Source organism: Panthera onca, chromosome E1 (genome assembly GCF_046562875.1).
Source record: "Panthera onca isolate mPanOnc1 chromosome E1, mPanOnc1 haplotype 2, whole genome shotgun sequence".
Taxonomy (NCBI): Eukaryota; Metazoa; Chordata; class Mammalia; order Carnivora; family Felidae; genus Panthera; species Panthera onca.
The window spans coordinates 2,770,628-2,783,104 of NC_138352.1; the positions used below are offsets into that span (position 1 = coordinate 2,770,628).

Sequence of the window (12,477 nt, forward strand, 5' to 3'; positions counted from 1 at the left end):
CTTTGAATGGAACAACACTTATTTGAAATGTAAATTTTGGTATGTTTATTTAACAATCAGTCTCATTACTTTATGGTTCTACTCTGCCTGTGTGCCCTTAGATGAAATGCCCAAACCTCCGAGGCAGTAGAGTTTTGTGAGAAAGTTAAGAATGGCTTTGAAGAGCAAGAATGTAGAAGAACACTTACAAGTCGCCTGTGTGCTTTGTTCTGGGTGTTTATACCTGATTTCATTTCATTCAGCCCTGTGGAGGGAGGGTTCTTCTATAGATAAGGCTCTGGCTCCATTAATTTGATTAATTCAAGTTACCTTTACTAGCTTTTAGCAATAGCTATAACAGTTTCATGATTTATCCCGTTGCTGATTCAAGCCTACCTCTGTTTAATTAAAACGTTATCTAATGAAAACAGTAGTTTTCAAGTAATTAGTTTTGTAGGACAAAAAGCACAGAGTCTCCTTAACAGGGGTCTATATCATGTTTAGGCCACTGTCAGGAAATAGACAACAGTGATTGATACATACACTATCAACCATAGCCATTTGTATGAGTGGATGATATGGGGGGCTATTACTTCCGGTCAGTACGATTTAGAAAGTTCCCAACCTCAAGGCAAGTTGCGTTAGAAAGTTGCATAAAAAGATAGTTTGGAACTTGCTGGTGTACATAGAAATAGAGGGTAGGTTCTTGGACCCTCCTCACAGGCAGCTAGCTAATTAACCCAGCAAGGTTTATAGCTTGTCATTTTGTTGAGAAACCATTTTGTTTCTTTGCTATGCTAATAAAAAGAAGACCCCCTTCTTCCTGCCTCGGTGTGTTGACAGTAGGGCAGAACATTTTCCTTCTCCACGTTGAGACCGTGAGGAGATTTTTGCCTCTTTCCGTCCTTAGGGGCAACAGGACTTTCTCTTCCTTTCTGTACCGGAATCCTGTGCCCCAGTGTGAGTGGCGGTGGCAGTCAAGATGTGGGATGTCTCCTACTGTGGGGTTTGCATCTGGGGGACATTAGATGACATATGTTTTTGACATTCACCTTTCACTTTTTGCACACTAGTGATTCCCCCTCCCCAGCCAGGGTAGGCTCTTAAGACTAAACAATTTTATCAGTCTGTCTAGCCACATATATAAACACATGAAACAAACCCTAAATAATCAAATTAGTGAATCTGCTAATCAGTTACCCCCTCCCCTTTGTTTCGGTAAAGGTTAGATTATAACTTTCTCCCTTATATTAGATTTTAGGTATGATTTCTTTATTTTAATGTTTAATATGCATGGTAAAGCTAGAATTACTTATAAACCACCATTATTTTAGTTTCGATGTTTCACCACATAAATAGTGAGAAGACTATCAGTGTTTAGTTGCTGGTCCTTCTTTTTGGTGAAAAGCTGCTATCTTGTACTTCAAACATCTTTTTTATATATACTCCATCAACTGTTAATCTTGGGGCCCTTAGCATCAAATACCATTTCATATCTATTATTGGTTAAAATGGTTATTTCCTGTCCTCTCTGTTCTTTAATGATTTAAATCGACAATTTTCTAAATTCAGGATTGGCTTAAAAGTACCCCTAACTCTGAAATCAGCACACTGAAGTCTTTCCTTAGCAGAAAAGAACAGAACTCCTGCTACCTTTATTGCTGTTTTAAATCTGCCTTACTGTGTTTATACTGTACTTTGTAGGGTTTTTTACACACATTCTGTTAGATGAAGCTGCCCAGGCCATGGAGTGTGAAACCATTATGCCTCTAGCGTTAGCAGCTAAAAATACGCGGATTGTCTTGGCTGGTGACCACATGCAGGTGCGTGCCCTCTGCGTCATCGTCGTGAAGGGACTTCTAAGTACAATTTCCTGTTTAATATTCTGTTTTCTAAAACTTCCCTTGAAATTGTGCCATCCATTACAGTTTAAGTACTTCATCCCACTGTTTTGGATCTAGAGTGGAACGGAGGAGTCTATCAGTGTTTATAATTTTCATGTTTTGAATTTAAAGTTCAGATTTCTATAGGGTGAATGGAGTAGAATAGAGTAGAATAGAATAGAATAGAATAGAATTCTTTTCTTTATAAAATAAATTTTAATGATTCTTCCTACAGTTCCCCAGTTTTTGTCCCTAACATTTGTTTTCATGAAGGGTTGATTTTTTTTTTTCCCGCCATCATAGGGAAAAAGTACACCTAATTCAAAATAATAGTCCCAATCTCAAAGAATGTGACTAATTTTCAATACCTATATATGAAAGAGAAGTACACTTTTTCTATTAATACCTGTTTTACAAAGTTGCAGTTTGAAGTTCTTTCTCTTCTGCCGCAGTTGAAATTGAACCAATATAGTGGTGTAGCCATGAAGACATCCAGGAAAGAGTTGAATGTGGAGGAAGAAATTGTTTTGTTTCTTTAGCAAAAGTAGTTTAATTTTGTTCTTTAGCGATCAAAGGGATGATCAAGAATGACTAACCTTATACTTTATGAGATAAAAAAATGTTATTTCACTAATTATTAAAAATCTTTTAGTCAGAGGCTGTGTATCCTTCCAGCTCACCATTTTAAATTCTTTTTTTTTTTAACGTTTATTTATTTTTGAGACAGAGAGAGACAGTGCATGAACTGGGGAGGGTCAGAGAGAGAGGGAGACACAGAATCTGAAACAGGTTCCAGGCTCCGAGCTGTCAGCACAGAGCCCGATGCGGGGCTCGAACTCACGGACCGTGAGATCATGACCTGAGCCGAAGTCGGACGCTTAACCGACTGAGCCACCCAGGCGCCCCTCAGCTCACCATTTTAAATAGCTGATCAATTTTAGTGAAATAACTCATTGACTCCCTCCAGTGATGCAATGGGTTGTATCCCTGAAGTTCCAGAAGTAGTAGCTGTTTATTATTATGTTGGAGGAGCCCTTTGTTGACTATAGGCTACTGTTGACAGAATGAAGTGAAAAGTTAGAAATTTTAACCAAGTTCTGTGCAGTAGTAAAATTGTTTAGAGAAAATATTTTTGATTCTGCTTATTCCAGCATTGAGATTTAGTACATCAGAAGTTTCAGCATAATGGACTTTTTATAAGTAGGTTATACAAATACTACTTGTGTATTTAGTTAAATTTTCTCTGTATGTTTGTCTGTTACAGCTCAGTCCTTTTGTTTACAGCGAGTTTGCCAGGGAGAGAAACCTTCATGTGTCATTACTTGATCGACTCTATGAGCATTACCCTGCCGAGTTTCCCTGTAGGATCCTCCTGTGTGAGAATTACCGCTCCCATGAAGCTATCATCAAGTAGGTGTGATCTGCCCCTTCTGTGTCACCCTTCTTCTGGTGTGGTAGAGGAGAACTCAAAATGGCACCGTTACTAGGGACAGTCTATTCCCAGCACAGTTATATGGTGTCCCCAGTGTTGGAAATTATGTTAAATTTTATTTCTGTAACAGAATACCTCAAAAGTCAGCTGCAATTTTTCACAAAGTAGGGGAGTCCTGGAAACTACAACTTTATTTACTTACTTTTCTTTTCTTTTCTTTTCTTTCTTTCTTTTTTTTTTAAATATGAAATTTATTGTCAAATTGGTTTCCATACGACACCCGGTGTTCATTCCAACAGGTGCCCTCCTCAATACCCATCACCCACCCTCCCCTCCTTCCCACCCCCCATCAACCCTCAGTTTGTTCTCAGTTTTTAAGAGTCTCTTATTGGAAACTACAACTTTAAATTCTACCAGTTATGATATTTTTCTGTGACTAAATATGTAATACGTATGTAAAACTATGTCATGTAGTAAACAGATATATTGACATACTGATTTGCTTTTATGTCTGGTTATGTTATACAAGGAATCTGTTGTAAAAAGGAAGGAAGGAAGGAAGGAAAAACCATGAAACTTAGTCATAAAGTTTTTAAAGGTTTTCTATTAAATGTAGTATGCATCTATAAAACTAAAAATATCATAAGTGACAGCTCAGTGAACAGTCACAGACTGAACACACCCATGTAACTGGCATCCAAATCAAGAAACAGAATATCTGGAAGGCTCCTTTGTGTTCCTTTTCAGTCATTAACCCCACCCAAAACCTCGTGTTTTAAAGTTCAATAAAATCATTTTAGTCAGTGAAAACAATTTTTAGGATTCTCTGAAAACAATAAGATATAAAAGTAAATTTAGACTTGAGTATATCTTTTATCAATGTCCTAAAATGTGATTCTCTTTTTATTATTGCCAGTCATTTTCTTCAGTCAGTAATAAATCAAATACTTGCTATCTTCAGCAGGAAAAAGTATTCATTTTACATTTGAAGACTTGAGTGTCCTTCAATTCTGTGTTTCGGGGTCTATGTGTCTTTGTGTTTGCATGTGTAAGTAAATGAACCATATAAATAAAAATATGTATTAACCAAGAAAATAAACTAGCTTGCAATTTCCTCATAGAGCAAGCTTTTCATCTAGTATTGAACTATTGTCATTTCTTCCTTTTCTTTCTGTATTCTGGCTTCATACCTTGCCAGATCAATTCATTTAGCAATGGTATACCAGGAGCCTACCCTGTTGTTACTGCTGTGGTTACTTTTGGAGAAAATCTTGCCCTCATAAGTGTTAAATTAATTAGGGACATAAAGCAAAATTATTAGAACTGACTGATAATTTTTTTTATGGGTGGAATTAATTTTGATGATAAATTACTATGAATGTATGTATGTATGTATTTATTTTGGTCTTTTTTTTTTTTTTTTTTTTTCCAGTTACACCTCTGAGCTCTTCTATGAGGGCAAACTGATGGCCAGTGGAAAGCAACCAGCACACAAGGATTTCTACCCACTAACTTTCTTTACAGCACGAGGGGAAGATGTACAAGAAAAAAATAGCACAGCTTTTTATAATAATGCAGAGGTACCTAAGTTCTTCTGCAGACTGTTAACATTTTCTCAATTACATAGTTTGTTCTTGTTGAGTGTTTAAGATTTGGGGTTGACATCTTATTGTGTGTTATTTGCATGAAAGTAGTATGGGATGTTTATTCTTTCTGTATAACATTGATTTGTTAATGATGAACCCCCTGTGGGAAACAAAAACTGATTTACATTTTGATTACATTTGATTTACATTTCTTTTAAGATTTTATTTTTAAGTAATCTCTATACCCAATGTGGGGCTTAAACTCACAACCCAGAGATCAAGATTGAGACTCACGTACCCCACTGACTGAGCCAGCCAGGCGCCCTTTGATTTACATTTCTTATGACAAAATATATGACTTTGTTTAAAAGAAAAGCCAATATTATTTTCATATAATTATTAGTTAGCCATCTCAAATAGACTATGATTATATTTCATAGTACATACTCAGATGAGTCATCGTTATTTTTTATTTATTTTTTAATTTTAGAAAGAGGGTAAGTGCAAGCAGGGCAGAAGGGCAGAGAGAGAGAGATTGATTTTATTTTTGAGAGAGAGAGAGCACGAGCAGGGGAGGAGCAGAGAGAAAGGGAGACAGAATCCAAACAAAGCAGGCTCTGTGCTGTCAGCGCAAAGCCTGGCTTGGGGCTCGATCCCACGATTCTGGGATCATGACTTGAGCTGAAGTCAAGAGTCAGATGCTCAACTGACTGAGCTATCCATTTGCTCCTCAAATGAGTTATCATTTTGGGGGTGGCTCAGTGGCTCAATCAGTTAAGCGTCTGACTTAAAAAAAAAATTTTTTTTTTAATGTTTATTTTTGAGAGAGAGAGAGAGAGAGATAGAGAGAGATAGAGATAGAGAGAGAGAGATACAGAGCACAAGCCAGGGAAGGGCAGAGAGAGAGGGAGACACAGAATCTGAAGCAGGCTCCAGGCTCTGAGCTATTAGTGCAGAGCCTAACACGGGACTCGAACTCACGAGCCGTGAGATCATGACCTGAGCCAAAGTTGGACACCCAACGGATTGAGTCACCCAGGCACCCCAAAAGCATCTGACTCTTGATAATGGCTCAGGTTGTGATCTCAAGGTTGTGAGACTGAGCCCTGCCTCAGGCTCTGCCTTGAGCTTGGTGCTTGCTTAGGATTCTCTTTCCTCCTCTCTCTGCCCCTCCCTGACTCGTGTGCCTGCACGCAATCTCTCTTTCAAGATAAATGAATAAACTTAAAAAAAATAATAATAACAAGTCAGACTTGAATTGCAGAGTCATGTGCCCCAGGATCTCCAGGGAGATCACACAGGCCCCGATGACAGTGTTGCTAAGCTATTAGGTGCTATGTAACTTGTATGGTTCTCTTACAGTTTCTGACTTTTTAGGTGCAGAGAGAATGTGGGTAATATGGTCAGATCAGGCAGCAGACTAAAACCTGGTGAAGACTTTTAGGGCCAGCAGGCCAGGGACCCTTGGGTTAGGTTCTGGTTGTCACGAGGGAGTAGGGTCTTGGACTTCAGGAAACCCAGAGGAGGGCAGATGCTTATTGGTCATTAGAAGAATGGTTTCTGGTCTGTGATCTCCATTTCCCTTTCTTCTGTTGAGTCCCATGCTTTACTCATTTTATTTACACAGAAATGGGTCTTACTATGTAATAGTAATTCATCTTTCCTTTTAAAAATTGATCATAGGTCTATAGTTAGAAGTCAGTACAAGAAAGTCAACTGCTGTTAACTGTTCAGTATAGGCCTTCTGCAGCATGGAGCTGTGGCAAATGGGATCTGATGGTCACCAGCTCCAAAACCACCTAGAATAGCTTTTTCACACCAGGGAGCTCGATAGAGGAGATGGGAACTGCCCCTCAGCTGCTAAGACAGCCTTTTCTGTGACACGGAGCTGTGGGGGGCTGGGTGCAGTCCCTAGCTTGAATGCCCTGGCCTCCCTCTTAGTGTCTGTAGACTTTGTTGAATAAATGCTTCTCAACTAATTTCTTATAAACTCGTTAATCAGTCTCCAGAGACTATGAATGATTGTCTGCTAATTTTGACCAGCTTAACAGCTGTCTGTCTGGGATAGAAGTTTCCGCAGCTCCTCATATCACCATTCCAAGTCTGTGTATTTTGACTGCAGTTTTATGCATCGCTTCACAGAGGGATGAAGTGGGGAAATGGTTCTGTATCGCTCAGTGGTAGGAACTCTGTGTATGTGTTTGGGGTTGGCGGTGGGTGGTAGATGTGTCTCCGCAGCTTTCATCTACCCCCGTATTTAACCAAATGGGTAAACCTAGGTTTTTCTTATTCCTTATTGCGGTAGACTCCGGCCCGCCTTTCTTATTCCTTGAAGTGAGTCTAGTCTAGGTCTTCAGTCTGGTTTACTTTTCAGAAACCTTGGACCATCTGCACATCTGAAGCACTTGCCATTAAATCGTTGTCACAATGGGAGAATCTAGTCTCAATCTCTGGCATCCATTGACTTTGTATGTGGCAGTGTGGACTGCCTCCTGGCCGATAACCCTCAAGTTCTTGAGTAAAAACTGTCAAATTTTATTTGGCATATTTAACATTGTAAATTTAAATAGATATTATTACCAAATAGTAAATAAATAGTGTATTTAAAAGGCAATTAAAAAACTTTCTTCTCTATGCCCCTAGAGTCTTGCCTGACCCTCTGTTGAGCTTACCATTTACGTATGCATGTACATGCGTGCACACGCATATATATGGATATATATATATATGATATATATATATATATCCATATATATATGATATTTTTTTAAGAGTCTGTTTTCTAAATATACAATAATCTCTTAGCAGGCAGGGAACATGTTTTATTAATCATGGTATCTCCCCCTTTGCCAAGCATTGAATGTGTTTGATCAATTTGTTGTATTAAAATACATTGAATTACGGGGCGCCTGGGTGGCTCAGTCGGTTAAGTGGCTGACTTCAGCTCAGGACACGATCTCGCGGTCCGTGAGTTCGAGCCCCGCATCAGGCTCTAGGCTGATGGCTCAGAGCCTGGAGCCTGCTTCCGATTCTGTGTCTCCCTCTCTCTCTGCCCCTCCCCCGTTCATGCTCTGTCTCTCTCTGTCTCAAAAATAAATAAAATGTTAAAAAAAATTAAAAAAAATAAAATAAAATACATTGAATTACACTAAAAATCATACTAATAATCCAATAAGTAGAGTCCAGAAAATTCAGTTGAGTAAAATGTGGTATTACTTTATTGCAAGGTTAAGGAAATGGCTTGGGCAAACTTGTACTACTGGAAGGCAGTGAGTTGTCAAAGTGTCTCTTCAATCCAGATTTGTCTTAGTCCCAACTGTGGTTTGATGTTAGCTGTTGGCTGCTTTGCTTAGTCGTATCAGTGGGGGAAGGGGACAGTGCTAGGTCTTGTACTGCTGAGAATTAATGGTGGTGCTGACTCTAGGAATCTTCTGGTTGGCTGTTAATTTCACTGACCTGACCTGGAGTGAATGGACTGAGAAATACCGGGACTTGGTTCTCTGATTCCCTAGATGGGTTGCTAGTTTCATGGCCCTATCCCTGTCCTCCTGTTTACATAGGAAATAGAACCTGTTCCCATTTAAGAACGGAGGCTAAGAGCACCTGGGTGGCTCAGTTGGTTAAGCGTCCAGCTCTTGGTTTCGGCTCAGGTCGTGATCTCACAGTTCATAGGATTGAGCCCCGCGTTGGGCTCTGCACTGACAGTGCGGAGCCTGCTTGGGATTCTCCCTCTCCTTGTCTCTGTGCCCTCACTCTTTCTCTCTCGCCAAATAAATAAAAAATAAACCTAAAAAAAAAAAAAAAAAAAGAATGGAGGCTGAAGGGTGAGGGCCACGTATCCATTACATTGTCTCTGATATTCATGTGTTCACTGGGTGCGTTATTGTAGAATTTTACTGTTTGGAATGTACATAAAAATTTTCTTTCTGTGTTCGTATCAGGAAAGCATTACTCCTGTTTAGAGGTAGTTTTTAAATGACATTCGCTAAAATGGCATCCTTTATACACGTGTTTCAGTTACTGTATTCTTTCCTCCAAACACTTCATAGCTTTAGATGCATCTGTGTGTTTCTTTAAAGGTCTTCGAAGTGGTGGAACGTGTGGAAGAGTTGAGACGGAAGTGGCCGGTAGCATGGGGGAAGTTGGATGATGGCAGTATTGGCGTGGTGACTCCGTATGCTGATCAAGTGTTTAGGATACGTGCTGAACTTCGGAAAAAGAGATTATCTGATGTTAATGTGGAAAGGGTGCTAAATGTTCAAGGTAAGGATTAATCGAAATGAATTAAGTTATTCAGATGCTTAAATCCCAAAGTGTGTACACATTTGATTTTTAATCCCCAAGATCTCTTTTCTGGACAAGCAACTGTCTTTATTTCATACCGAGTTCTTTAATGCCAAATTTGACAGTTAAAGGTCCAGCTCATTTACATGTTTATTACATTTTCATATCCAAATAAAAGAAGTAGGAACAAATGGAATTTCCAGTGGCCATACTTGTGTGAATGCCACCCACTATATCTGTATGTGATAGTCACAGTCACAGGAGTGTATGGCACCTACTGTCTTTATACTGTAGCGGAGGACTGATTTGTTCGTAAAGATTTTTGAAAACGTGTACCCATCAAGCACATTCTGTGTAAATCCATTTTTAAAGGCACAGGCTTTTTGTTTTTTTGTGAACATTTATTTATTTTTGTGAGAAAGAGACAGAGGATGAGCAGGAGAGGGACCGAGAGAGGGAAACACAGAATCGGAAGCCGGCCCCAGGCTCTGAACTGTCAGAACAGACCACCGTGGGGCTTGAACTCACGAGTGGTGAGATCATGACCTGAGCTGAAGTCGGATGCTTTACTGTCTGAGCCACCTGGGCGCCCCAAGGCACAGTTTGTTTTTATCCGTAGACTTTCCTAAGTGAATAGTTACCAGCAGCTCATTTAAAGTGTCTTCATGTAATCAGTTGCTGTAGGGTTTCTGCTTTGAAATATACGAAGCAGTAGTATCAGATGAGTGCTGGAAAAGGTCAGTACAATCACAGTTTTAGGTTTCATGGGAATAACAGTTTTTAGAGTATAGGGACAAAATAGCTCCACTATACCATGTATTGTCCAAATCCCACAGAATTTGGGTGTGCATTTAGAAGGAATATTACCAGTAAGCTAGGATGCACCCAGAGGAGACTTAGGATAGGTCATGGTCTAAAAACTGCCACTTAGGAGTCAGAAATGGTTGAAAGAACTAGGGTTGTTTGGCCCAGAGAAGAGAAGAGTACAGATTGGTATTAAATCTGTATTCGGAGATTTGGAGATTTGTCGCAATGAGGGAATAGATGCATCGCTATAAGAAAGAGCATAATAAAAAATGCTGTGCAAACTAGACTCGACAGGGCTTCCTTATGGCATCAGCTGTGTCTGCCTTGGTCTGTGAGAGGCTAGATGACCCCGCTTCAAAGAACGGTCCTTGTATTGAATGGCACCTTCGATGAGATCATCACTAAGCCTGGCTCCAGCAATAATATTTTATTAAATTTCAATAAAATTTACCATTTTAACCATGTTTTATGTGTTCATTCTGAAAGTGTCTCTCCAGTTTAAAAATACATAAAATGCCACAGTTCATTGCTATTAAGTACATTCACATTGTTGTGAATGGCATCCGTGCCGTCGTCTCCAGAACTCTTCTCATCTTGTAAAACTGAAATTCTGGCCCATTTCCTTCTCCCTATTCTACCTCCCTCCTCCCTCGAGCCCCTGGCAACCATCATTCCACTTTGTCTATGAATTTGACTACACCAGGTACCTTCTATAAGTGTGGCCATATGGTATTTGGCTTTTTGTGACCGGCCTGTTTCATTTAGCGTCGTGTCTTCAGGGTTCATCCATGTTGGAGCATGTGTCAGAATTCCCGCCCTTTTTAAGGCTGAATATAATGTTTCATGGTCCGTATATACTACGTTTTGTTTATCCATTCGTCTGTCGCCGGACGCCTGAGTTGCTGCTACCTTTTGCCCCTGTGACTAATGCTGTTAGGAGATATCTCTTCGAGATCCTGCTTTCAGTTCTTTTGGGTGTATACCCAGAAGAGGAGTTGTTGGATCATATGTCAATTCTATGTTTAATTTTAATTCTGTGTTTTAATTTTATGTTTAATTTTTTTTAGGAGCTGCCGTACTGGTTTCCGTAGTGTTTTACATCCCATTTTACATTCTCACCTGCAGGACACGAGAGTTCCAATTTTTCCACATCCTCACCGACACCTGTTATTTAGCAATAACGTTTAAAAACTAAAATGCTTTTATTATATCAGTGGCTCAAAATAACAATCTTAAGCATCTTATTTATTTATTTTTTATAGGAAAGCAGTTCAGAGTTTTGTTTCTTAGCACAGTACGTACAAGGCATACTTGTAAACACAAACAGACACCAATTAAAAAGAAAGAGCAACTGCTGGAAGATTCCACAGAGGATTTAGATTATGGTTTTTTATCTAACTACAAGCTTCTCAATACTGCCATCACAAGAGCACAATCTCTGGTTGCTGTGGTGGGTGATCCCATCGCCCTGTGCTCTATTGGAAGATGCAGGTAATTATGTGTTCCTGTTTAAGACATTAAAGGGGGAAATGTAGAGTGATTTGCATACCTATGTGTACATTTATTTATCTGACCTCTTGGCTAATTAAAATCAAGTTCAGTCTTACCTCATACCCAGTGGGAATACAAACATCTCTTGTTCTGGGTCTATTCATTGTACTCATAATTACGTATTCGTTCATTTAGTCGTCATTCGGCAGATATTTCCTGAGCGCCTAGTATGTTCTGAGCACTCTTCTAGCCACTGAGGATTCAGTGAACGAAATGAATAAAAATCTTTGCTTTTATGGGGCTTACATTTCATTAGGGAGGAGAGGAAGACTGAGAATAATGTAAGAATACCATGTCGTTTTTTACATGGTAAGTTCAGTGGAAGAAAAATAGAACGTTAAGAGAAATCAGAAGGGTGCGGTGGGCTGGGTTGTGATTGTACACAGCATGGTCAGAGCACCCCTCACTGAGAAGCTGACTTTGAAGTGAAGGAGTGAGCTCTGTGGGATATCTGGGGTGAAAATGCCCCAGGAAGAGGGAGCAGCTTGTGCAAGGGTCCTGAGATGGTTTTGTGTATGTATGTATCTTTGATGGAAACTGAATTTTATACCATTGCTACTTCGTTTTTTTCCCTTCGTTATTGTGTTAGCTTTTTTTGATGATTTTCCTTCTCTACTTATTTTCTCTCGGGCCTTCTAAGTGTTCTTTGTGTCTGGTTAATCCAGGGGATCTTAAAATTAGAGGGGTTAGGAGTGGTTATAACTTGTTTCTAGATAGTGTTGCTAGTAGTCCTTAGCTTATAGTCATAAGGAACTATTTCTACTAAAACTAAAAGTTATATACCAGTTAATAGGAATTTTAACTGTTTGAAGCTGGTAATAGAAGACTTTTGTCATTGTAGTATTGAAAATTATGTTACTATTAACAAACAGTTGAACAGAAATTAATATATACTTTATGAAAAAGAAATACACTAGGGATTATTTAAAGTTGTGTAAGTACTCTATGATCTGTC

The 12,477-nt window shown here is 39.2% G+C and overlaps 1 protein-coding gene across 8 annotated transcripts in view; it reads left to right on the forward strand.

The window, feature by feature from the left end:
- The window catches only part of HELZ (helicase with zinc finger), a 161,937-nt gene that overhangs the window by 88,862 nt on the left and 60,598 nt on the right, over window positions 1–12,477 (forward strand). For all 8 annotated transcript variants that reach the window (XM_078438253.2, XM_078438258.2, XM_078438255.2 and 5 more), the window contains 5 exons: window positions 1,684–1,802; window positions 3,127–3,272; window positions 4,727–4,874; window positions 8,960–9,143; window positions 11,234–11,462. In XM_078438253.2, the coding sequence (XP_078294379.1) occupies window positions 1,684–1,802; window positions 3,127–3,272; window positions 4,727–4,874; window positions 8,960–9,143; window positions 11,234–11,462 (826 nt within the window). The remainder of the gene's footprint in view (window positions 1–1,683; window positions 1,803–3,126; window positions 3,273–4,726; window positions 4,875–8,959; window positions 9,144–11,233; window positions 11,463–12,477) is intronic.